Here is a 26,779-nt window from a genome sequence, read left to right on the forward strand (position 1 = left end):
ACCCATTTCCCCCAGAAACTGGTGTACATAGGCTTGCTGCCTCTGATACTGGAGGTAGCATAGAGTCATCAGGATAAGTAGCCATGGATAGCAACCCTGCCCTCTGCCCGGCTACTTAAGAGCTATCATGGTGCCAAGTTTCATCTCTTTATCTTTAAAAATGTCAGAGCCGTAAGCATTTTTGTTAATTCCCATTGATTACAATGGAGCAGATCAGAGCTCTGATGGAGCAGAGAGACAGAGCTGCTTCCAAAATCAGAGCAGAGCAGCCCCACAACCGAGCTCTGCTTCTAATTTCGAAGTGGAGCAGAGCTGCTCTGCACAGCCCTAGTACCTTATATTGTGTCAGGCCACTGGTCCATCTAGCCCAGTATTGCCGACGCTGACTGGCAGTAGTTCCCTGTGGTTCAGGAAGGATCCTTTCCTAGAGATACCTGGAGATGCCAGGGATCAAACATAGAAACTTCTGCATGCATAGCAGGTGCTCTAGCCCCTTCCCACTGTAGCTTTGTTCTGCATTCTAATATTAACAAAGCCCATATATATATATATATATATATATATATATATATATAAATTCAGAAGAGGAGAAGGAGGGCACAAGGCATTTGGAATGCAAATGAGCATCTGGTAGGTTTTACATTCTTGTTACAAAGCAATTCAAGAAAGAAACACTTTATACCTCCTGTATGAACATGTGGTTTATATGTAATCCGATGTCAAGGAATATACACATATCACCACATGGGGGCAGCAAACCCCTCATAGTACTGAGAAATGTGAAATAAATAATTCTATAAGTGATGGTTCATTGGTGTCTGACGTCTGGCCTAAGTTTCCTTTGAATAAGATTCTTTATTCTACAATTACACACTCAAGAACAGCATTTCTCTGGGGGTCTGTTTTGCACAAGCTCAAAAACCAGTATATGCAAGTCAGTTATTGCTTTAATTATTTGAATAAGGGTTGAATCCTATGCATGTTTATAGACAGAAAAAACTCCTACAACTCCTTATGCTGGGGTTGTTTCTATCTAAACATGCACAGGATTGCACCCTAAACTACTAAAACTTCTAACTGTAAATTATATTAGAGACCCCAAAGTACAACCTTAAACTTTACATCTGACAAAGCTATCAATGGCTACTAGTCCTGATGGCTATGTGCTACCTCCAGTATCAGAGGTGGTAAGGCTATGTAGATCAGTTGTTGGGGAACATGGGTGAGAGAGTGCTGTTGCACCATGTCCTGTTGCCCTGGTCGACAGCAGGTTGGCTACTGTGTGAACAGAGTGCTGGACTAGATGGACCCTTGGTGTGATCCAGCAGGGCTCTTCTTATGTTCTTAAATAACCTTATCCTCCTATTATTATTATTATTATTATTATTATTATTTATTTATATAGCACCATCAATGTACATGGTGCTGTACAGAGTAAAACCCTCCAGATGTTTTTGAGTACAACTCCCATCTTCCTTGAGCATACAGTATGCTGGGTGGGGCTGAGAGGCGTTGTAGTCCAAAACATCTGGAAGGCACCAGTTTGGAGAAGACTGTCTTAGGCAGCTCGAAGTTCCATGGGCAAGTCAATCCTCCATGCCTCTTCCAAACATCAAAACCAGAAACAGCCCAGGTATTATTTGGTCAGGTAGTACACAAGATCTACATTTGGAATTATGGTCTGTCTCCTCATTTTTGTCCATTGTATTGCGCCCCCTCACTACAAGAACTCTCGGCTTCACGTCCTCACCCTCACACGTTCTATTCCACTTCACATTCAGATGAACAGGAAACCAAGTTAATTGAGCATTTCTGGTATTCAAGGGAAGTGGCAGCAATACAAAACTACAGAAAGAGACTCAATACAAGTGGTGTACCTTGGTTTCAAAGAGCTGTTGCAGCCGCGCCTTTTCCTGAGAAAGCTGCTTTATTTTGTTAGTATGCTTTTCGATTTCTTTATTTGCATCCCTCAATTTTCTTTCAAGTACTTCTTTTTCCTTCCGGAGGTCTAAGGACTCCTTTTCTCCTCTAACGTACTTCATTACCATGGCTTCCTTTTCTTGGCGCGCTTCTTCACATTTCTTATTTGCCTTAGAAAATCAGAAGCTAAAGTTTAATTGCAGTAACAAGAGTATATGTGCTACTCCCCCATAATAAGAATACATCATTGTAACTGCATTCATGTCTATACAGAACGTGTTACTTCCTACTGAGAGAATAGGAAAATAAAACTCATTCTAGGGCTTCCACTTCTAATAACCTGGCCCTGAGCAAAGCTGGAACAGATAACACATAACCCTAAACCACCATTTAGTGCTGCAAGAATAAGACACAGCAAGTCTCAGGTCTACATGCTCCTCCCTCTCTAGCACAGCTGCAAGGTGTTCACGAGTGTTCGCTTCCATTTTTGATTAAGGGCATGTCTGCACCAGCCCTATATCCTGGGATTGTCCCGGGATCGTTCCTGTGCATCCAAATGCCACACAGGGGATCCCGGGAGCAGGCAGGGACAACCTTTCCATTTTCCTGGGATAACCCTTAATTGCAGAAAGGGCCTAACTGTAGCCTGTTGGGCCGTTCAACCCTGACAAACTGAGATAATCTTAAATCTGGTATATTGAGACAAGCCAACTTGAAATCACAAGTCGTGAGAAGCTAGCATGTTAATGTCAACTACAGTTTAGGGTTCAGACATCACAAGAGCCTCGTGTGGTGCAGAGTGGTAAGCAGCAGTTACTGAAGCCGAAACTCTCCCCTGAGTTCAATCCCAGCGGAAGCTGTTTCTCAGGCAGCTGGCTCAGGTCGACTCAGGCTTCCATCCTTCGGAAGTCGGTAAAATGAGTTCCGAGCTAGCCTGGGGGAAAGGTAACTGCGACTGGGGAAGGCAATGGCAAACCAACCCGCTACAAAGTCTGCCAAGAAAACATCAGCGAAAGCAGGCGTCCCTCTAGGAATCAGTAATGACTTAAGTGCTTGCACGAGAGGTTCCTTTCCTTTCCTTCAGACATCACACATGGTTTCCCTGATGTTTTGAACTACAGCTCCCGTTAGTGTCAGCCAGCATGAACAGTGGTCAGGGATTATGGAAGATGTAGCCCAAAACATCTGGAGGCACTGGGTTGCCTTCCCCTGAGCTAAGCTGTAGTTAATCTAAAATGGAAAATGAAACTTCTTCTCTTTGGGACTGCAAAGGAGAAGAGGATAGTAGGGAGAGAACAAGCCTGAGGCTGACAGTAACTGATCCTCATAATGCCAAACAGTGCTATGTGTAAACTCTTCCATTGCGTTCCAAAATATTACTTCCTTAGTTATCATATCTGTATCCTGTCCTATTTTAGAAGAGTTCCAGAGCCAGTATACATCAGGTTATGCCTCTTTGCCCCACTTATTGATTTAATTTCTATACTGCCCAATAGCCAAAGCTCTATGGGCAGTTCACAAAAATTAAAACTAGCATATGAAATCTTAAAACCACAATACAAACGTACAACCAGAATAAAACTGAGCAGAAATGCAGACTTAAAATCACACATTTAAAATAGCAGAATTAAAAGACTAGGATAACCAATTGCTAAAATACTGGAGAAATAAAAACACCTTCACCTGGCAATGGAAAAAGTACAATGTAGGTGTCAGGCGAATCTCTCTAGGGAGCTCATTTCACAACCGGGGTGCCACAGCAGAAAAGGCCCTCCTTAATAATACAGGGGTAGGCAACTTGTAGCCTTCCAATTGATTTGGCCTACAACTCCCATCAGCCCTAGCCAGCATAGCCAATGGTGAAGGATGATGGAAATTGTAGGGCAAAACATGTAGAGAGCCACAAGTTGTCCACCCTTGACCTAAAGCAAATGGAGTTTCCGTTCATTTTCCCAATAAAGCTATGTTGTATTGATAATCCTGAAGAACATTTTACCTGTCTGGATAATGGCAATAGAACACTGACTGACTGCAACAAAGGCTTTAATTCCAATTTCATTCCTTAACAGTCCCACTGCTAAATTAATGGTTTTACTTTTCCTGGATAGTAATTTATTTTAAGTACTAGTTAATTCAGGTACATCAATTACTGCAATCGTGGCAGCAGCAACATGCAAAGGCTACCTTTGTGGAGCTACTGACATGTCACGGGTGATCAAAGAAAAGCGGCATTTGCTGTGTTATGACAAGACAGCAGTTTTCTCTCCTTCCCCTATGCAAAAGAATCCACTGCTCTATAGAAGCAGAGATGCTGAAAAGTACATGATTTGTGTGCTAATAAATGTGTCTAACTATGGCATCATTAAAACTTTTAGATCTACAATTGGGAAAACTTTTAGATCTACAATTTTTATCACCTCATGCTTGGGGTGGGGTGGGCAGGGAGGCTGCTTAAGCCAAGAGGGTAGGACTGGCCCAAAGTCACCCAGTGATGTTCGTGGCAGAGCAGGAATTTGAACCTGGGTCCTCCTATCCTAGTTTAACATTTCAACTGCTAACTACAGAGGTTCTCTGCATGAATTCTTGGCATCCATCCACAATCACCTGTCCAAGACAAGAGATGTTTAGCATTCATTTAAAAACTTGTCCGTATTTTATGTATACAGTACCCATATGCTGTTCCACATTTCCACACGTTCTTTGTGACCATCTCTGAAATTTAAGCGTTAAAATCCTTCTGAAGGTACCTGGTCTGTACGAAAAGCCATCTCTTTGTGTAGTTGCTGTATAGCATTCTTTGCAGCAGCATCTTGGGAAAGCAATTTATCTTTAGCAGCTTTAACTTCTTTTTGGAGGTCCTCTATTCTGGCCTCTAACTGTAAAGAGAACAGCAAACCATAACAGAGCAGTGTCAGTGGGTATTTTGTCCATGAGGCAAAAAAATGATGTGTTTATTTGCAACTTGAATAGAGTTTGGCACATTGGATCAGTTCAGACAACATGTTAGTCAATGCAGTGTGAAAACACTCAAAGGTTGAGTTCCTAGTGGGAACTCCCCACACATGTTCTAACTCTACTGTTGTGTGACTGTGGGCTACCGTGGAGTTGAGTAAAATCCATCACAAGATTTGATTGACAGTTCCTCCCTCTCTTCTTCCCCTGTCCTCCCGATGCTATCCCTATGTAAACCGCCCAGAGAGCCTCAGCTATGGGGCGGTATACAAATGTAATAAATCATCATCATCATCACATCAGCCATTGCTGCAAAAAACCAATCCTGTGGGCTCTCCTAGAGCGGCACTTGCTCCTTTTGCTGCTCTTGCCAAGGAACTCTGTAGCCAGTGGGAAAAGTCAGCTCAATGCAATGGAAAACTCCACAGAGCCTGCCACACAACACGCAACACAACAATTGTGAAGGAACTCTCTTCTGCACAGTGTGGATATTCTATGTGTAGTGTTTTCCAAAAACAATCCACCATTGTGTGGAGTTTTCCTGCCAGACAACACTTTTTTCAACAGTGGTATAGAAACTCCACCGTGGAGTTCTAAAACCACCGTTAAGAAACATGTTGTCTGAACTGAGCCATTACATGTTATTGTATTTACACACTTTGGGAGAAAAGGCTGCAGCCCAAGCACCTGTGATTTGCTCAAGCTAGAACAGCAACAAGCAGCTGTGAAAGAACCACATGGTCTTGTTTCTGCTGCAGCAGCAAACCAAAAGCAGTCCATTCTTCTAGCTAGGTTTTAGTGCAGTTCAACAAAGGTTTGGCAACAGGTTCAGCACTTCAGTTCTAGTTCATGTAAGAAGCTTCAAATATCCACATATCAGCATAATGTGATGCTATGTCACAAAGGGAACCAAAATATTTACCTGAGGGACTTCCCTGTATCACTTTTAAAAAGTAGCAATGTATTTCCTCCTGGGAAGCATACTAAAACTAGAGTTTCTTCCAGATGTCATTGCAGACAGCTACGTAGGATGGAAAATTTTGTAACATGGAAAACTATTTTACTTTTCCATGGGAAAAATTCCATTTCATACATTGCAATTACAGTATTAGGCAAGTTTGGTAGTTCCAAAGTGTAGGTGATTGTTTATCAGGATATTGTGCCCCATTCTTTACGTTGCTAAAAATCTCTGCTGAGAGATTTTATTATATTCAGTGGCATATAAATGTTACAAATAAATCAATAAAATAAAAAAAACATTAGTGTTGTCAGTTTTCAGTACCTTCATTTTCCCCCCACTTAAATTTAAAGAATGCCAGTTATTTATTTATTTATTTATTACATTTATATACCTCCCCATAGCCGAAGCTCTCTGGATGGTTTACAAAAATTAAAAACAGTAAACATTAAAAAAAGTATACAAAATTTAAAACCATCAAAAACATAAGAACAACAGTATAAAAACAACAACAACAACATGCTATTGTCTTTAATTTTTCACAAGTATGCCAATGAAACTTTCCACATGTTATAACATTTAAATGACATTAAGTATGCTTTAATTCCCCCTACGTTAACCCCTCAAATATTTCAGGTCTAATACCTGTGGCGTATTGGGACAAAAAATAATAATAACATGGATTACTTTCTCTCTTTTTTAGCTTTGTTTTTTACTAAATTTAATTAAAACAAACATGCTAAATTAGACTGAACTGAACATTTTCTGATGCAGATTACCCTATTAAACTAATCTGAACAGGAAAATTTTCCAACTCAAAGTTTTCCGGAAAACCCACATCACTAATTTCAAGGCTATGAAAACCATTAAGGGCACAACCCTACGGTCTCTGGAAGGGTGTCCCAACAGCCATAGAATATTGTGGGCCACCCTCTCTATGGGTTTCTCTGCCCACAGACTTCCTCATTGTGGCAATGGAAACCTCCGGCATCATTGCTTTGCCACCTTCAGTACTCTGAGGGCAATAGGGATAAAAAAGGGGGGCATGCCAAAGAATAGATAAAGGGGGGGGCGTTGTGTCTGCAAGGACCCAAAGCCCCTTGTTTCCCTGGCCTTCCCCGCAAATGGGGGGAAACTTTGCCAGCCCTGCAGCTGATGCAGTGAATTTCCTACCCGCGGAATCCAGCGAGAGTGAAAAGAAAAGAAAAACAGGTGAGTGACACAGAAACAGAGAGGAAAAACTGTTGTTCCCCCCTCCACCCTGGCTTAAAGTGGCAATTTGTCTACCACAGACTCCGCCTCTGCCAACCTCCGCAGGCTTGCTCTGTAGCTGAAGAAGCCAAAGATAATATTAACAGTCTGCCAACTAACCAACATTCATTGCTATGGAAATTAATTCCTATAGAAAAAACTTCCTTGGTTTTTTGACTGTTACAACAATGGCATGGAAAACAATCCACTGAACCAAAGATCACCTTAGGAGCGTAAAAACAAACATTATGTGAAACATCACAAAGAAGACATTAGTAGACGTGGCATTCCTATACCTGTTTAATAATGATGAGATGCTGTTTTTCAGTTTCTGTTCTTTTCTTCAACTCATCTCTTAAGTTGTCCTTTTCTGAACAAATGTCCAAAATTAGTTCCTGGTGCTTTTTGTTTTCTTTAATCAATCTGTCCATCAAAATAATTAATACAGTAACTCAGAAGGCGAAGCTCAATGTGTAAGATGTAAAAGTTACAAAGACAACTCCCTTGCCAAACTCTAAACTGCCCCAGAACCAAAGTATTCTCAAAGTGGGCTTTCCTAGAGGCAATTGCACGAATTGCTGGGGAACATGGGTGGGAGGGTGCTGTTGCATCATGTCCTGCTTGTAGTCATAGAATCATAGAATCATAGAATAGCAGAGCTGGAAGGGGCCTACAAGGCCATCGAGTCCAACCCCCTGCTCAATGCAGGAATCCACCCTAAAGCATCCCTGACAGATGGTTGTCCAGCTGCCTCTTGAATGCCTCTAGTGTGGGAGAGCCCACAACCTCCCTAGGTAGCTGATTCCACTGTCGCACTGCTCTAACAGTCAGGAAGTTTTTCCTGATGTCCAGCCGGAATCTGGCTTCCTTTAACTTGAGCCCGTTATTCCGTGTCCTGCACTCTGGGAGAATCGAGAAGAGATCCTGACCCTCCTCTGTGTGACAACCTTTTAAGTATTTGAAGAGTGCTATCATGTCTCCCCTCAATCTTCTCTTCTCCAGGCTAAACATGCCCAGTTCTTTCAGTCTCTCTTCATAGGGCTTTGTTTCTAGACCTCTGATCATCCTCGTTGCCCTCTTCTGAACACGCTCCAGCTTGTCTGCGTCCTTCTTGAATTGTGGAGCCCAGAACTGGACGCAATACTCTAGATGAGGCCTAACCAGGGCCGAATAGAGAGGAACCAGTACCTCACGTGATTTGGAAGCTATACTTCTATTAATGCAGCCCAAAATAGCATTTGCCTTTCTTGCAGCCATATCGCACTGTTGGCTCATATTCAGCTTGTGATCTACAACAATTCCAAGATCTTTCTCAACATAGTCCCCTGGTTGACAGCTGGTTGGTCACTGTATAAACAGAGTGCTGGACTAGATGGACAAGAGGCAGCTGGACAGCCATCTGTCAGGTATGTTTTAAGGTAGATTCCTGCAATAAGCAGGGGGTTGGACTCGATGGCCTTATAGGCCCCTTCCAACTCTACTATTCTATGATTCTTGGTCTGATCCATCATGGCTGCTCTTATGTTCTTAGAGAAATACTATTCTCCTTTAGTCAATTTCTCCCCCGCCACCCCCATCAAAACTAATGTTCAGATTCAATCACATTTGTTTCAAAAGCACAAGCATCGTCTTACCAACTTCTTTTAGTGACAGAGTATATGCAGAGGATTCCAGTACGCAAACGCTTGTGCCACTATGTCTATAAACCTACTTAACTATTGGGTCAGATCTACATCAGGCAGGATAAAACACCTTGAAAGCAGTTTGAAAACAGTATATGGAGTGTGTCCTGAGCCCCAACAGTTGTCAATACCTTTATAAAAATTTTAAAGCAGTAGTGTAGATCTTGCCCGGGTTACAATCTCATTATTAACAGTTAATACCACAAATCAGGGATAGAAGGTTATGGAGTTTTTGCTAGCTTTGTGATGGCTAAAGAAACATTAGTAAGTTGCTCCCAGTACTGTCTCAGTCCCATCCCACCACGCTCTGCCTATATTCAATTTCTAGCTGCAGAAACCACTTCTTATATGCATTACATCTGCCAAGAGTGGCTGTTACCCGATTAATAAAGCTAGCCTATTCCACCACACTAACGCAAGATTTCGGATCAGAATGCAAACCCACCATGCAACACCAGTGATAATAACATTCGCAACCGTGTCCATGCAGAGGTTTTGTCACTCAAGCAACACCACACAGCCTTGATAGAATTCAAAGTCTTATGACATTTAGAAAATGAACTAATTCTAGGGAAATTGCAATGCAGACTGGGGGGGAAGGCACTCAAAGGGGCTTACAGAAGTAAGAGATGACTGAGAGAAGGAGAGAGAAGCAACTCAAAGATGAACCGCTACCGCTTTTTCTACCTGTCTCAGGTTGACTGTTGATGATGAGTCATTAGATGTTACAATATAGGCAAATGTTTTTACTGCTGCTTGCCACAGCCTGACCTCTTGCTGCTGGTTTCAGACTGGGAGCCTTCCCTCCAAGCCAGGGGTGGGCAACCTGAAGCTCACCTGTAACCTCTGCTGCCCCCGAATTTAAACCAAAAAATAGCTGCAAAATGGTGCTTCGTAATAGCTAGGGTGTGCTGAAACAGCTACATTTAGTTTGGCAGCAAGCTAAATTTTGCCCTTTTAGTGCTACTGAGCACTAGGCAGCCGTTTGCCATCGGCAAACTAGTGATTTTGGAATGCCAATTGGACAATTACACACACGGTAATCTTAGCCCAAAGAGAAAACCCCATGAACTACAAGCATCTCATTTGTTTAACCAACACCTCACAAAGACTTCTGTGATACTCTGGTTTGAAAGTTTGAATGAAAAAAATGTGAGTGGCATTTCAGGGCAAATTATACATTTAAAGCATACAAAGCATTTCACTGTTGTCTAGTTAATAAACTGTAAAGAGAAAGAATAAGTGTGTGTTTAATTTGCTGGCGCTGTGCCTTTCAATGCTACGGCCAAACGAAAACTTTAAAAAGGTTAACAGCTCAAGCAGTTTAAATAACGCTCTGACCAGAAGTTGCCCAAAATCTCTTCAGCTCTGCTCAGTGTGAAAAAAAGTTTATGAATGGCCAACATCAGTTTCCCTGACAGGACTTCTAACAATGCTGGCCAGTTTTTGGTACCATTGTGGAGGAAGGCCGACATGACTGAATTAAAGAAGTAGTCAGAAGGTCGAAGGCTGCATGGGGAGAAAAGACATGCTGGTGTGCTTGTAGCACGGCATAAAACCAATACTGAACTGGCACAAGAAAATCTGTACTGACTCGGCAAGGACAAGCAAAATACAAAAAGCTCATCCATGTACAGTAGTTTTGAATTATTGCAAACTCCCATCTATTGCAAGACAGAAGTTTTGAGTTGTAGCTAGTTCGTACCCAAAGATTATGTAAATCAGCCTCTGCCAACCCAGTGCCCTCCATATGTTTGAGACCTCAACTCCCAGCAGACTCAACTATCATGGCTAATGGTCAGGAATTCTGGGAATTGTAGCCCAAAACACCTGAGGGGGGAACATTGGAGAAGGCTGGTATGAGTACTTATGTTTGCGCTGATGAGAACTTACTCGCCAGAGCCTCCAGTCAGAATGGTTGCTAGTAAAGTTTCCCCACTGGGCCAGTGGGGATCGAATGGTAGGGGTCCCTTAACTATGGTTTAGGAGCAGACCATGGCTATTGCCTTTCATCATCATTTATCGTTGTGTGCATACCAACATTAATACAATTAGCCTGTCATCTTCAAATGATGGGCAGAAGCAGCCCAAGTTAATGCACTTAATACAATAAGCAGAGGAGCCACAACAATGGAGTTGGAGGGAAGAAATTATACATAAGAGGGGAGTGGAATAACAGAGTTCCGGGTGGACTGTTCCTTCTTAACCATATTTGTTTGTTTTTCAATGAAAACTACTGATATTCCTGCACCACCCCCTGAAAGTAGGAACTGGTTTGTTTCCCAGATAATGGATATCCTCTTTTTGAATATGAATGTTCAAAGTGGACTGAAATAAAAGTGACCTAGAAAAACTGAGACTAACTCAGGCCAACAAAAATGTTTTCTGTTAGATCTAGAGGTTACCGAATCACAGTTTAGCTGTTGTTGTTTTGAAGTTTGACTTACAGCAGAGAACATTTCCTCTAACTGCGGGAACCAGCAATATCTTTATTGTGTTAAATCAATACCTTAAGAACGTAAACAGACGGCTGTCTAGAAATTCTTCACACACCATCCTATCTACGCAATCTGCTGTGGCTGGGCATTCTCTTTGCAATCGCACAGAACCCCCTGGGAAGGCCTTGGCTGATAAGCAAGCCACAAGCTGGAGGAGTCTAGGTCACTCCAGGGCATGACACCCTATCAGAAGAAGCACTTAAAAACAAAACAAAACTGCCCAGGGAGCTTCAGGTATTGGCCGGTATAAAATGCAATAATAATAATAATAATAATAATAATAATAATAATAATAATAATAATAAGATCAAGGAGCTCAGGGCTGTTCTTTCTGCATTGAAACCTTTGATATGAAGGAGGTGAGGCTGCTCCCTGCCCCACACAGATTTTTCACAAACATTTATAAATTAGGAAAAGTGTAATGATGGTTACATCTAGAAACAAGCTGATTTTAGGAAGAGGGTTGGCCAGACTAGATGATCTCCAAGGTTCCTTCCAAATCCATGATTCTAGGAAATGAATATCTGTCTACCTTTAAGTGCTCATAGCACCAATTGCTCGCTATCAGAAGATTCTAGTGACCTGGTTTGCACATCATGCAGGCAATTCCTGGTTACTGGGGATGAGTGAAGCGCCGAACATGCTGCCTCCTCCACACTTTGTTGTTCCTGCTTTCAACTAACAACCCTAGAACAAGCCATTCTTGGGTTGTTTTGTGACATACAAACTTGGAATTCGGGATTGTTTATGGGCTAGCAACTCAGAGGTAACACAATTGTGCCTGGTTTGCTTTCAGGTTCACACATCTCAAAACAACCCAGGAATGGGGAATTCTTGGGTTGTTAATTAAATGCAGAAACAATTAATGTGCACCTTGCATGCCCTGCTCATTCATGCAATTCCTGTGTTTAATCAACCCAGGAATCACCACTCTAATGGATGAACCAGGTCACTGGCTTTTATGTGTGTTTTTGGTTATTTCACATTATTTGATCATCCTGTTAGCTAGCAACACATTCAGTTAATTGTTCTCTCTCTTTCTCTCTCCTCTCCTGTATGATATAAAGCCATTAGCCCAGAAGAGTATCAAAAGGAAGCAGGGTCCTGCATAGCTTTTCAAAGGCTCTTGGTGGGTGTCCCAGATTATGGGCTCTACAGCAGAGAAGGGGTATAGGTGGCTCTCCAGTTGTTGTTAGACTGCAATTCCCATAAACCTTCATCACTGGCTATGCTGCCTAGGGCTAATGGGAGTTGCAGTCCAACAACATATTGAGTATTATGAGTAACTAATGAACTATTAGGTTTAACTGTCGCCTTCTTCTAACATAAATACATGGGGTAGCATCCAACATTGGCATTTGCATTGCATTTTATATTTTTTAACTATTTGCATGTCATTTTAACCTGTTTGTAATCCACCCAGAGAACACTGGCTGTAGGGCAGATTAAAAATGTAATAAATAAATAAACTTTCTTCAATACAAAAGAAAAGAAATTACACTGAATATTTGAGACGAATCCACTTGCTGCATGCAATAAGATAGCACAATGGTCCCTTCCCTGGTGAAAAGCGCTCTGAGAAGGGAATACTTTGCATAGTCTGGGGATGGGGAGGGAGAGAAAAAGGGAGCAGCCTGAAAGATTTCCCCCCCCCCCCGCCCCACCAGTATTCCAGATTGAAAGTTACATTACAAGCATGGGTCTGGATTTCATAGTGGGGAGAAGGAAATGGTTGGCAGGGGAAGGGCTATGTATTCTCTTTCCACACACGACCCACCACAAAATGCCCCCTACTAGGAAGCATTGCAGTGGAAAGGGGTTGTTGGACTAATACATGCAGAGTAACAAGCAGCTCCATGTGGGGCTGCCTTTGAAGACTGTTCAGAATCTTCAGCTGGGTCAAAGAGCTGCAGCTAGATTGTTGACAGGGGCTGGTTACAGGGAGCATACAACTACCCTGTTAAAACAGCTCCACTGACTTCCAGTCTATTTCCAAGCACAATTCAAAGTGCTGGTTAGGACCTAGAAAGCCCTATACGGCTCAGGTTCAGGTCATCTGAAAGATTGTTTTCTCCCTTATGAGCCTGCCCGTGCTTTAAGATCTTCAGGGGAAGCCCTTCTCTCAGTCCTACCACCATCACAGGCACGCCTGGTGGAAACCTGGGAGAGGGCCTTCTTAGTGGCTGCTCCACTGCTCTTGAACTCTCTTCCCAGGAAAGCTAGACTGGCTCCCTCCTTGATGTGTTTTTGAAGGCAAGCAAAAACTTTCTTGTTCTGGCAGGCCTTTAGCAAATAATCTGGACCCCTGTCTATGCCTAGGACTTTTAAAATTATCGTATATTTAAAATGTTTTAATATCGGAACACATTTAATATATTTTTAACTTTTGTATATTTCTATTTATAGGTTTTAACTGGATATGTTTTAATTTTGTAACGCCACCTTGAGGCCCAGCATTGGGCAAAAGGTGGGATACAAACAACAACAACCACAACCACAACAAGAAGATGAAGATGAAGACATTTGTTCGACAAAGACCAAGATCCCCAGAGCTACTTTAGATAAGCATGGGAACTGCACTCACCCAAATGGAGATTATTTACTTTCTGCTTTAAACACAAGACCCACACATCAAATCACAGATTGCTCTTGAAGCTACTCTCAGTTCCAAAAACCATTGACAGAAGACTACCAATTGAGTGACAGGAAGGTGGGGAAGGGGGAGAGAAATCTAAAGCCCCCTTGATGTCCAGATGTGTGGTTCACATGGCCATTTACGCATTTGCAATAGAGTTTGGAGTGACATTACGTGTAAAAGAACCTCTCAGCCTCTTGAAAGCTGGAGAGGCTCCCGAGAGCGATGGTGTTTGTCCAAGCCAACACTGGAGCCACAAATACGTCACTATATTTAGCCAGCACAAAGCCCTATCACAGCAACAGGGAACACTGATGTTTAAAGATCACAGCGCAGATGTTCACCCAGTACTCACTTCTTTATTGTGTGTTCCTGCTGCAGATATTTGTCTTGCATGCATTTTTCAAATATAGCCAATGTAGCCCCGCTCTTGCAAACCCCATTTGAAACTTTATGATCTTTCAATAGATCTGTTGACAGAAGTTCAGACTCGATTTCTTCTAACAAAGCCTCCTGAGAGGAAGCATTCCGTATAGTTGAGATAAGGTTCTTGGTACAATCTGTGTCATATGGGCTTTCTGAACAGGCCCCCAAAGGCCTTTTCATATGATCATGCAATATGTCCGTCAGGGACTGATTTGTGTCATCCGTTTTCAAAACCTGCTGTTCGCTATCATCTCCGCTAGGCAAGCAATCTGCTTTCACAGATCCTTTTGTTTGTATTTCAAATGATTTCACACAACAGTCTCCATCGCCATGAAAATCTGAAGCAAGCTGTCCTTCAGTCAGGTCTACATTCCCACTTGCATCAGTAGCTGGTGAAGAGGGAACCAACTCTTGGCTTTCAGTGCTCAAAGTGTTTTTTTCACCTCCAGTGTATGCCATATGTAGACCATCCTGAATTCCCAGCGTTTTGCCAGCTTCCTCCACAGTTGATGAGCCAAAGGATGCATCCTCAGTCCTTGAAAGCTTAGCTGTACCTTGCTCTTCTGGTGTGCTCTCATCCATCCTTCCACCACAAATCTAGGAAGAAAATGCAAATATAGCTCATGTCATAAAGAGAGAGTGAGACATCTTTTGGAAGTGGATACATTTCAACATGGACTGAGTGAGGAAATCATGAACTAGAGCAGCCTTCCCCAACCTGGGGTCCTCTAGGTGTTTTATACCACAGATATTGCTTTAAAATATAAACTTATCTGATACAATGCAAGAAAAGGTAACTCAAGAGATAACTTTTTATGCTTTTTATGGTTTTAAATTTTGTATGTTCACTGTTTAAATTTTTTGTAAACCGCCCAGCGAGCTTTGGCTATGGGGCGGTATATAAATGTAATAAATTAATAAATAAAATAAACTGGAATACAGAGTACTGCTGATCACAGTAGTAGCATAAAACTTTATTTCTTGTTTTTACCATTGAATGTTGCTGGGACTCTCCCAGCTTTGCATGGAACGCATTAAAGATACAGATGAAACCACAACATTTTAGGTTTATTCACTCTGCAAACAGAAAGTGTTAGGTGTATGATCTATTTTATTAGACAAGTCTCGTATACATCTGCATATTATTGTTAATTGCTACTAGCAGAATAATGTGAAGTACTGTCATTTTCTCATTGTTTTATATGAGTAAAACCCTTCCCTGCACCTCATGTACAAAATCCCTTTGAACATGGAACATTTTAGTGCCAAACACAGAACAAAGGTCTTGAAAAGTCTAAAGAGCAAAGTAATCAAGATGCTTCACAGCCAGCCCTCTATTTCACAGAAGCAAAGAAGGAATCGTTCCCTTCTTGGCTAACAACAAATATTGCTTTGCCTTCATGGAAATAGATAAATCTTACAAATAAAATATCATTTCCCCACCAGGATCTTTTCCCTTCCAGGTAAAGGATTGAGTTTAGTTAAATAGTATTAAAAATGTATCACATGCCAATTAAAGAAATCAAATTAAAACTGCGGTATCAGTATATCCCCAATTGTATTGTAACTTTTGTGTTGACCGTTCCTGCTCTTAACAGATAAGTGGGATAGGTACCCTATTAAAGTGGGACAAAGCTTCTATAGCCTACTACAGAAGTAAAATTCAATAGATTAATTACAAACTGATATAGGGATGTTTTGTAAATTTGTTTAAGCTGTCCCTTTAAAATTTAAAGTTTTAACATTTAAAATGCTGTCCCTTTAATTTATTCCCTTTCAAATTGGACAGTAACACCAAAAGTCTTTGTAGACAATATTCAAAAGTACTCCTGTTAAATATACCTTTTCTTCTCACAAAGGTAGGCTAATTTCTCTCTCTTTTAAATGCAGTGAATGAAGTGGGTGCATTTTCTTGCATATTATGGTAGCATTTTAACAGCACTGATCATCACTCTCTAAACATCTGGTAAGAGACGAATGGAATGGCGGGGGACCCTCAAAACAAAACAACAAATGAGATCTAAAGAAGCAAAGAGAAAAAGATAAACATATTTTATAGAGTGGAGCTGACAAAGTAAGATTTACTAGTAGGCGGGGATGACAAAATAGATTTACTGGTAACAAAAGAAGAAACATGGGAAAGCGTGAAGCTCAGACATTAACACACTCTTTGGCTCAAGGGCCCTGTCTCATCAAATATTAAGTAAGATAAGACTCAGTGGTTGAATAGCTGTGAGATTTGAGAAAATTATCATACAAACTTCTTAACCAAAGAATTTAAATGGATTCTAAGGAATTGTGTATACTGGAGCATATAGATAAAATAGGTAACAATCCCTTTTTAAAAGAATTGGGTTCATGTGCCAGCATCTGAAGAGTAGATATTTTGGTTACTTTCATCAACATCTCTTGGCCCCCAATTTTTTTAAAAAATATCTTACATACTTTAAAGGCGAGAGTCCTTCGGAACCTGAAATGACTAACAAGGCCATCTCAGTAGAAATTGTTATATACTCTGTACATCTTACAGAGCAATCCTAAGTAGGGTTGGGAACAAAGGGCAGATTATCCTCCATTTCCCAAGCATTGCTGCTCATGCTGGCGAAGGCTGGCACTGGGAGGGGGGGTATTGTTTTTGCTTATCACCAGCACTTTTTAATTTGTTGCCCCCTACCATTGAAACCATGGGGCTTCATGCTGGAAAAGGAGGGACTTTGGATGCAGCAGATCCAAGGTTGGTTCTCACTCTCACCTGCCTGTCCCAAGAACACTCTGTTTCTGGGTGTATTGATGGCAGGAACATTGCTGGTGGCAGATTTAACCAGCGGAGATCATAACTGGGGTCTCCAGAGTGGACGTTGCTTCCACCACCAGCAGAGCTCTTCCTCATCATAATCCTATCCAGGCAATGGGACAAACTTCAAATGTAACTAGATGGGGCACTGGAGAACTTAGGAGGGGAACAACAACAACAATTTGGAGTCAAGTTTTGCAAAGGTGCTAATATCCTCCCAAGATGACAGTCAGTCATCATTCTCAGGAACAGTCCACCACGGATACAGGTAACACTAACATAATTTTGAAGAAAAGGTAGGCATGGAAAGTTGTAAACTGGGGATGAGAAGAAGAAGAAACATTAGAAGTAATTATCTCTCAAAAAAAGAGATTTGAACTTTAAAACAGCACAAGCACAACAATTGAGGGGAGAATCTGCAACAGTGCCTTTTCACTGGCTTTTTTTTTTCAAAAGCTTAATAATTGTATATTCTTACAAGGTTGTTATTCAGGTTAATTTGTTGCAGAGATATTCTTTTTTCCAGAATTCAAGCCATGTTCACATGTTCACAGAAGCTGGGTGCCCCCAGTCCCCCTGCTGAGCCTGTGGTTGGCCTTCCGCTCTGCCCTGCAGCTGGCACTATGGGCAGGAGGCTCTCCTCGGGCAGAGTTCTCACACATGTGGCCTGCTCTGCCATTGCCCTCACCCCCCATGGAGGCAATGGAACTACGTTTCTTGGAAACGCACCACTCCACCCTGAAATGTTGGCCTTTAGTTCTGTGAGAGCCCTCAGCCTGGCAATTATTTTTCTTCACTGGATGTGCCTGTTGGGGAAATATGACTGATTCTAAGACTGGGATAACAGAGCAATGGAGGGTGTGGAGAGTTAAGGATATAAGAGCCCTGAGGCTGGATCAGGCCAAGGGTCCATCTAGTCCAGCACAGGGGCCAAGCAGCTGCCAATGAATCATAGAATAGCAGAGTTGGAAGGGGCCTACAAGGCCATTGAGTCACATCAGTCCGCTGGTCTCTGTCCACCACTCTGCCACTAAGATCATCTTCTTGGCCCGCCGCTCTGACCATGTCACTCCACTTCTGAAATCTCTTCATTGGCTTCCAATTCACTCCAGAATCCAATATAAACTTCTCCTGCTGACCTTCAAAGCTTTTCACGGTCTAGCTCCTGTCTATCTCTCCTCTCTCATCTCACACTATTGCCCCGCTCGTGCTCTCCGCTCCTCTGATGCCATGTTTCTCGCCTGCCCAAGGACCTCCACTTCCCTTACTCGGCTTCGTCCTTTTTCTTCTGCTGCCCCTTACGCCTGGAACGCTCTTCCAGAACACTTGAGAACTACCAACTCAATCACAGCTTTTAAAACTCAGCTAAAAACTTTTCTTTTCCCTATAGCTTTTAAATGTTGAGTTTGTTCTGACTCTATACTGTTAGCCTCACCCTACCCGGTGCCTGTTTACACTTCCCTGTGCCTGTTTGCATTCTCTTTCCCTCCTTATTGTTTACTACAACTTTATTAGATTGTAAGCCTATGCGGCAGGGTCTTGCTATTTACTGTGTAATCTGTACAGCACCATGTACATTGATGGTGCTATATAAATAAATAATAATAAATAATAATAATGTTCTACCCACTCAATGTCAAATTATCTCCTGCACTTCCTGGTTGAAGTTAGCCTCAACATGGTTTGAAGTTGCTCTAGAGCCAAACTATGCCCAGTGGTAACCATAGTTTGGCCAGTTCAGACATCACAGTAAAATTATGGTTACCACAAAACTGGAAGTGAAGGCGAGGAGGGGTGCGAAATAGAAAGGATGGTTCCTGATGGCCAAACCACGGTTTTGCTGGATGATGAAATACATTGACAGGAAAGTATACTATTCCCTACTCCGAGAGCAGAACTGCAATCATGTGTGTGTTGATGGATGTGGTTCTTTGAGTGCCATAAGCATCCACTGCTTGCATGCCTGTGTCACCATTAAAGGCATAATTCCCATTCCCAGGCAAGTTGGACTCTGTCTCTTCACTGTTGTAACTACTCCATGCTCTTGCCAAGCCTAAACTGCCATGACTGAAAGAAAGAAAAAAGACTTCTCCGAGTCCAATCCTCCTCCCATGTGCAGCCCAACTAATATCGATGACAGACAAGATGAGAGACCCCAAATTGCCCTAAATTTAGCTAACACAGGGCCTTTTTAAAACACACACACACAATTTTAATTAAAAAATGACATCAAGCGTGCAAACACTTCCTTTTGGTTCCAGGTTGGAACCTTTGGAACTGACTAAAGGCACAATGACTCATATTTTTATAAATCGCCCAAACAGCTTCGGCTATGGGGCGGTATATACAAATCAAATATTAAACCAAATGAATGGAAGCTATGCACTTTCAGCTGACCTGTGAATTTATTTCCATCTGATATTTTCCACAGTATTCCAATATTTAATATTATTCCTTCCAACACTAATTCAAGTATTCCCATGCTTCTGCTTATATATCCAAAACTGCACCACCCATGCACATAACCACACCACCCATGAAGTTTGCAGAAGCTCAAAACAATTCTTAACCCACTCACCCACCCCAAAACAGTGCCATAAAAATTCAATGGTAAGAAAATTGAGAGACTGGAGGGGGGAATCCTGACAACTTAGGGGAGGGGGGAATGACTGGAAATGGAGAATGGTAGAGACACTGATAGATAACGCATAGAAAGAGCCATCGCATCATATGTAAAGGTCACTTTCAGGGTTTTGTTTTATTTATTTATTTTAATTATTACAAGTATATGCCTCTCTTTTTTCTTCCTCTTGCAAGGAATCCGAGTCAGCTCACACAATCCTCCTCCTCTCCATTTTATCCACACAACAATCCTGTGAGGTAGGTTAGGTTGTGAGTTAGTGACTGGCCCAAAGGCACCCAGTGAGCTTCATGAGTGGGTACTAGAACCCGGATTTCCAGAACCCCAGTCCAACATGCTGGTTCACAGTAAGAAGCTATTTTTAAATGTCCTCAGGGGCAGAACTTAGAGCTGCAGACAGAAATCAATGGAGAAATTAAAGATTCCGTAGCTGGGATTGGGCAGAAGTATGTTCGCCTTGCTCAAAAAAACCAACCATGGAGCTTGGAGGTGGGGGACAACGACACACAAAATGGAGGAAGGGATAACCCCCCAAAGCTGAATGAAGACTGAGCATTCCCTATGGGCATGGAATGTCAACCGGTTGTGGGGAAGGGGAATAAAATGGAATTACTGGAACTCTGAAAAGAAACATTCTACATTGCAATAATTTTGTTGCAGGGCCTCACTTGTTCATTCCTTTACAGCACTATCATATACATGTCTAATCAGAAGTAAGTTACTGAAAAATAGACATGTTCAATTCAGCTTTCTCCTAGGTAAGTAGGCACAGGATTGTAGCCTAAATGTCTTTCCACCACCAGTCTTCTCATAAGAATTCTTCTAGTATAATCTGATTTGCACTTTGCCCAGGATTCAATTACAGATGATCTCCAAGGTGAAGTTCACTGTAGTATACTGCTCAGCTACGTGGACTGGATTTTGACCCGCATAAGGTAATGAATAACAAAATGGATTAACACCAGGAACAAGTCAATTGTGTTTTGTATTTTATATCTATATATAGGAGTGTCTTTGATAGTGATTGGATATTATATTTTATATCTGTATATAGTAATGGCTATGACAATGACCAAAAGGGGGCAGGGTTCTTGAAGCTTTAACTGTTGTGATGAAGAGGGATTTTCACCAGGTGCTCCATGCATACAAATGGCACCTGCGGAAATTCTCTTTTCTATACAACTGTATATACAGAAGCCCTGTCCTCCTAGGCTTACTGCCTCAAATATTGGAGGTAGCACATAGCCATCAGGGCTAGTACCCATTGATAGCCTTCTCCTCCAGGAATTGATCTAATCCCCTTTTAAAGCCATCCAAATTGGTGCCCATCACTACATCTTGCGGAAGTTTAACTATGCGCTGTGTGAATAAGTACTTCCTTTTATTTGTCCAGAATCTCCCACCTATCAGCTTCATGGGATGACCCCGGGTCCTAGTATTTTGACAGAGGGAGAAAAGTGTCTCCCTATCCACATTCCCCACACCATGCATAAATTTGTATACTTCTATCATGTCTCCCCTTAGCCTCCTTTTTTCCAAGCTAAACAATCCAAGTTGTTGTAACCTTCCCTCATAGGGGAGATTATTAAGTTCTTAACATCCATGTAACCAAGTATTCATTTCCCTTATTTTATTATTACATTCATATTCTATCTTTTTCCCTACTACAAGAAAGGTTGTTGAAATAAGTGGTATCCATTGCTACACCCCATGTTAGCAGGTAAGCTGTACTGACCGTGGAAAAAGTAATCAATAACTATTGTGTTAACTTTACATTCCCTCCCAGAAGAACAAAGAGAACTATATTCTCCTTTCTCTGCCATTCCTATAAAGCACAAAGTAGCATTGCCATTAGTAGCAATGCTTTGCTACGTTTGATATACATATGGACACCATGGCTGCAGTTCTATATAGCAGGGGTGGACAACTTGTGACCCTCCATATGTTTTGGCCTACAACACTTATCAGCTCTAGCCAACATAGCCAACTGCTATCAGCTCTAGCCACATCATGGAGTCAAAGGCCAAAACATCTGGAGGACCACTTATCTGTTAAGTGTAAACAATGGGCCTCGCCTGACTAATAGTATATCAAGTCAATGTTTTTTCCATAGCTTGCTATAATTCCTTAAGGTTGCCACCGTTTTTGTGTGATCCCAACCATACAACAATAAGTACATTTCTCCAGATCATTCCCCGTCCCTTTAATTTGGTTTTTCATCTGCTTGCAGGGATGAGGAGAAGGGACAGACATGTATGTTTGCATGCATGAAAGACAGAAACATGGGTTGCTAGAGTGTCTGTGCGTGAAAGTGAGAGAGAGATGGAGAGCAAGCATGTCTGTGGGTGGTGAGGCGAGGTGCATGTGTGTGAGTGAGTATGTGTCTGTATGGGTGGAAATCCACAGTGTGAGCAAAAAAGAGATAGGAAAAAATGAGTTGCCTGGCAGAAGGGTGCAGGAGAAAAAAAGAGCTTGCCTTCTGAGAAACAGGGGTCTCTTAGCACTGAGAACTGTGGGCTCAAAGGAATTGTTTAGTGTGTTATTGCTCAGCCCCCACCTCTGCCTTGTACTCAGTCTTTTGGGCACGCTTCCCATGGTAGCCTTTTTGTTGTAGTGCCCAAGACAGTTTTGCAAAATGCCAAAAATGCTCATGAGGTTTGGGGCCCTCAGCTTGTTGAGACTTGCCACCAATACTGGTCCTACATTACCAGCCAGATGTAGCATGACTTATCACACACACACATTCTATAGCAGCTTATTTTGCTCCTGTTGTTTTGGCCAACAACTCTCATAAATCCTAGCCAACATAGCCAACACTGAGGGGTCATGGAAGTTGTAGGCCAAAACATCTGGAGGCCTACAAGCTGCCCATCCCTGTTCTATGCAATTGCATATGCTGTGTAAAGGTAGAACAGGCCTTGGTAGCAACTACTTAAAATCTGTCAACAGGAAGTTCTGTTCCATTATGCTTCAGGTCACTTGTAAACCTATTGAAACCATATTATGGAAATATAGACAGGGAAATAATATAGAAAAAGCAGGTTGTAGTGGCATTAGAGATCACAGATCATGGTACTGAACTAGAACAGCAGGTGTGACACACCTTAAACTTTTATTCCAAATGCTTAAGACCAATTCTACACATTTTTTGCTCTGCTGAGTTTCTGTGGTGAATTGATTGTTGTGCTATCCCAGCAACTAACTGTACCAGTTTATTTCTATTTACGTACCATTTAATATTAGCAAAACAAAACAAAATTCCCACATTTTTTGTAAGCTGCTTTGAGAATTTCTTTTGACCAGAAAGGTGGGATATATGATTTTAAGCAAATAAACAAATTTGTTGAGACCACCTCATACCAGCTGGCCTTAGAATTAGAATCTCATCTCAGCAAGCCTTTCAAAATAACAATTTCTTTGTTCACATGCCTACAACAAGACCATTTGACAACAAACATTAAAAAACACTTTACCTAAACATGCTTACTAATTTCTATTTTATTTCACATAAAATTTTGTTGACAAAAGGACCGTCCTCCAGAATCAGAATAAAAAATGTAAGGTATTATATTAAAACAATAACACCCCTGTATATTTCCTTATCTTTGAATGCAGAAATGGCTACTCAGGCTTGTCAAATTAAACATGTCCAGATTTCACCCTATAACATAGTTTAGAAAGGCCCTTTTAGCAAGGTGAAAAGACACTGTGTAGAATGGCTTTGTGAACAAATTGCTTTCTGAGATCTGGGCCATGATGTAAGTGACTTTATTCATAATGTATGCTTTTACAGGCAATAGGGACTCTATGGAAGTCATAGAGCCCATTGTCTATAGCTAAAAATCTAAGCCAATAACAAAGACTGAAATCCTAGGCACACATACCTGGCGTTAAGTCTCTGTGATTTGTTTCTAAGTGACCATACACAGAAGCAGGCTGTAAATCTTGGGAAGATTACACCCTGCCACCCCCTTTGCTATGCAGTATCTAAGGGCTACCTTCTGATAATGCAGGAACTAAGACCAGAAAGAAAGATAGGGGAAGGCTTTCCTAATCTTTTGCTTGGAGACAGTACAAACAGTCATTAACATTTTCCATTGAAAAAATGCCTGAAATGCAAACATTATACAGAATGGGAGAGGGAGCACAGCAGCTGAGCCAAGGAGTACTACAAAAGCTTCTCAGTTAGGACATTAACCTTAACCAGAATAGAATGTTTTATCTCACCTGCTCTTGTATTGCATTCAATCAAATTCCGTTTTGCTAAATCTCACACGAACCTTACACCAATAATGCTGAAATCAGCCTGTACAATCCTTCTCCACCCCTACGTCCTAAACTGTAGATGGAACGGAACGATCAAAACATTGTTATCAAAGAACTCCTGTAACAATTGTGGCGTCCGTTCATATTTAGAGCCACCCTTAGAGAGAATTCCCGCATTTGGGATCAGAAACGCTAAAGGTTCTGAACAATTTCGCCGGCTGACAACTTTGGACGTAGAACAACAAGGAATCTTACTAGAAATGCAGAGAAGATTTGTATTCACAGGAACACCTACGCACCTGTACAAACGTATCCCTAAAAATGCCAAACAGCAATGGAATTCAGACCGTATTATCCTTTCACATGTGACCTTGAGGGCAAGGCACTCACCTCTATTAATTTACTTCCTGGTAAAACAGGTACGCCAATGTTTATCTAATTTTTAGAGAGAAACTTCAATCAATCTTTTAAGGGAAGGTTTGATTAAAAACAAAGCAACCAGTAACAAAGCCACCAAGGCATATATGATCACACCACAATTTACTGAACTACGAAAATGATCGGCGCGGGTGGGGGGAGGCAAGGGTTCAGTATCTCGATGTCAAACCAATTTCTAGATCTAACGCAGGGGACAGGTAAAGGAATGAAGCCATCGCAATCAAATAGACTAAGCAGGGTCTGTGTGTTTTTTCCTGCCTAGTAACAAGCTCTATGTATGTCTCCTCTCAACCTACATCTATTAATCCACATTCCCTGTGATTAAAATCAGCAGATCTGCACACCCCTGCCCAGCCAGGAAGCTCTTACCGGTTTGCTAGGAAGCTGGAAACCAGAGTATGAGCTGCAATAGTAGCGGATCTCCCATCGCTAATTAATAACGAGGACACCAGAGGGTTGGGGTGGGTTGTTCTCCCTCCTCTTGTTACTGCTGCGGTCCCCTAAGAAGGATCTGAAAGCTGACACATCAACAAAGATGGCTGCCGCAGACACCCGGAGCAGCTTCAGCTGAGAGGAGGAGCAGAGGCGGAGCGAGGCCTGATTATCTGCCTGCAAGGGGGAGGAGAGTATGGACTGGGCGCCTCTTGAACGCCAAGCAAGGCGAGGATGAGGCCAGTGGGAGGTTTTCTGACTTGCTCGCCTCCCTGGGCATTGCTCAACAGCAAGCCCCAAAGCACGATCATCATTCGTCACGGGCGTGCGATTAGGAGTGTGCTAGCAAACCAGACGGAGGGGATGCCTCCTACTGGTACCTGGCAGGGTGTGTCGGTTCAGGGGTTGACCTCACGGGGGTGGTGGGAGGATTAAAGCGGCTGGTTTGGGAGTTAAGAGTAAGGCTGCAAGCTTTCCCCTCGCCGCCGCAAGAAGCGGTTGTTTAGGTCAGGGCAGAAGTGAAACCGGTGACATGGGGTCAGGGGGGATTCCCTCTTGGTGGTCTAGCTCACAAAATCATCAAACTGGCGTATTAGAGTAGGATCCGGAATGGTTACATACGCAGATACCACAACAAGTGGCTGCTTGCTTCTCTGCAATTTAAGCCGTACAAGCCAAGGCATAAGATCCTGGGTCCGGCACGTTCTATTCGGTCAGGCTCGCTTTCCGAGCTTATCTCGCTTGCAGCTGTTTTCCTAGTCCGCTTTACTCGGCGAAACTGTTGGTTTCGATGACATTTACTTACAAGTATGCATGTTTATTAGGACTGGGTTGGAAGAGGAAGTGGGTTTTGGAAGGTGATCTTATAGTGTATCCAACACACGCTAATTGGGACGTATCTGAAATGCCTCCAGGAAGACCGCAAGCAGGACATGAAACCAATGCTCTCACCTGTTGTGGCTCTTTAGCAATCCCATTGTTTGTTATTTATTTATTGCATTTATATCCCGCCTTTTTTCCTCCAAGGAACCCAAGGCTGTGTACATAATCCTCCTCCTCTCCATTTTATCCTTACAACAACAACCCTGTGAGGTGGGTTGGGCTGAGAGTCTGTCACTGTCCCAAAGTCACCCAGCAGATTTCTATGGCCAAGTGAGGACTAGAACCCAGATCTCCTGACTCCCAGTCCAACACTTTAGCCACTACACCACATGGATAACTGCAGTTTAGCTTCTCTCTACTTCTGATTTCCACCCAAGGATTGCATAAGGATGGAGATGGTTCAGAGTTACAGCTGCATTTTATAACTTCAAAAATGGGAGACGATGATCTGTTTGTTTATCCCAGCAGTCCTAAATGCAACCTGAAGCCATCTTATATCACCTGGTAGAGCTTAATTTGAATGTCCGCAACCTCCCCCTTTTAAAACTCTGACCATGCAGACTTTAGCACCAACTTTTTTCCTCCTCCTACACACTCAGATTTTTTTTTTTTTTTTTTTTTTTTTTTGTAATGCCATGATGAAGAAATCTGTAGATCTCAAAAGTCTGCACTTTTGGTGGTGTGGGGCAGGGGGGCGTGACTTTGTGCTGGCCTAATAAAGTGTTAGCCTAATAAGGATTCTGGAATTTTTCTTATGGCCAAGATAATTTTGCCTTTGTTTTTTTAATTCAGTGTGGCATGCTGCCTTGAACACGGAATGCTGGTTCAATACAGCCATGGTGCTTCTCTTCTGTATTAGACAGCAGTCGCTTGTATGGAAATGGGGGAAGGGGCAATCTGCTTGTGAGTCCTGAAAGACTGGAATTCCTTCTTCTCTGTCTTGTCCCTTTCCACCTGGAGGCCAGGGGTGTTGCTTAGGAATTACTGCTGGGAAAAGCATTTAA

General features: G+C 42.1%; 1 protein-coding gene across 3 annotated transcripts in view; it reads right to left on the reverse strand.

Moving 5' to 3' along the window:
* CCDC186 (coiled-coil domain containing 186) overlaps positions 1 to 25,007 on the reverse strand; it is a 45,162-nt gene extending 20,155 nt beyond the window's left edge. Inside the window, exons 1-6 of one of the 3 annotated variants that reach the window (XM_063132692.1) lie at positions 17,075 to 17,364; positions 16,165 to 16,342; positions 14,252 to 14,919; positions 7,378 to 7,504; positions 4,668 to 4,796; positions 1,878 to 2,090 (exon numbers count right to left, since the gene is read on the reverse strand). In XM_063132692.1, the coding sequence (XP_062988762.1) occupies positions 1,878 to 2,090; positions 4,668 to 4,796; positions 7,378 to 7,504; positions 14,252 to 14,904 (1,122 nt within the window). In that variant the 5' untranslated portion in view covers positions 14,905 to 14,919; positions 16,165 to 16,342; positions 17,075 to 17,364. Of the gene's footprint in view, positions 1 to 1,877; positions 2,091 to 4,667; positions 4,797 to 7,377; positions 7,505 to 14,251; positions 14,920 to 16,164; positions 16,343 to 17,074; positions 17,365 to 24,830 lie in introns of those variants that run through there. The other 2 variants (XM_063132691.1, XM_063132693.1) reach the window with 2 other exon arrangements.
* Positions 25,008 to 26,779: the final 1,772 nt, after the last annotated feature.

This window comes from Elgaria multicarinata, chromosome 8 (assembly GCF_023053635.1).
Source record: "Elgaria multicarinata webbii isolate HBS135686 ecotype San Diego chromosome 8, rElgMul1.1.pri, whole genome shotgun sequence".
Taxonomy (NCBI): domain Eukaryota; kingdom Metazoa; phylum Chordata; class Lepidosauria; order Squamata; family Anguidae; genus Elgaria; species Elgaria multicarinata.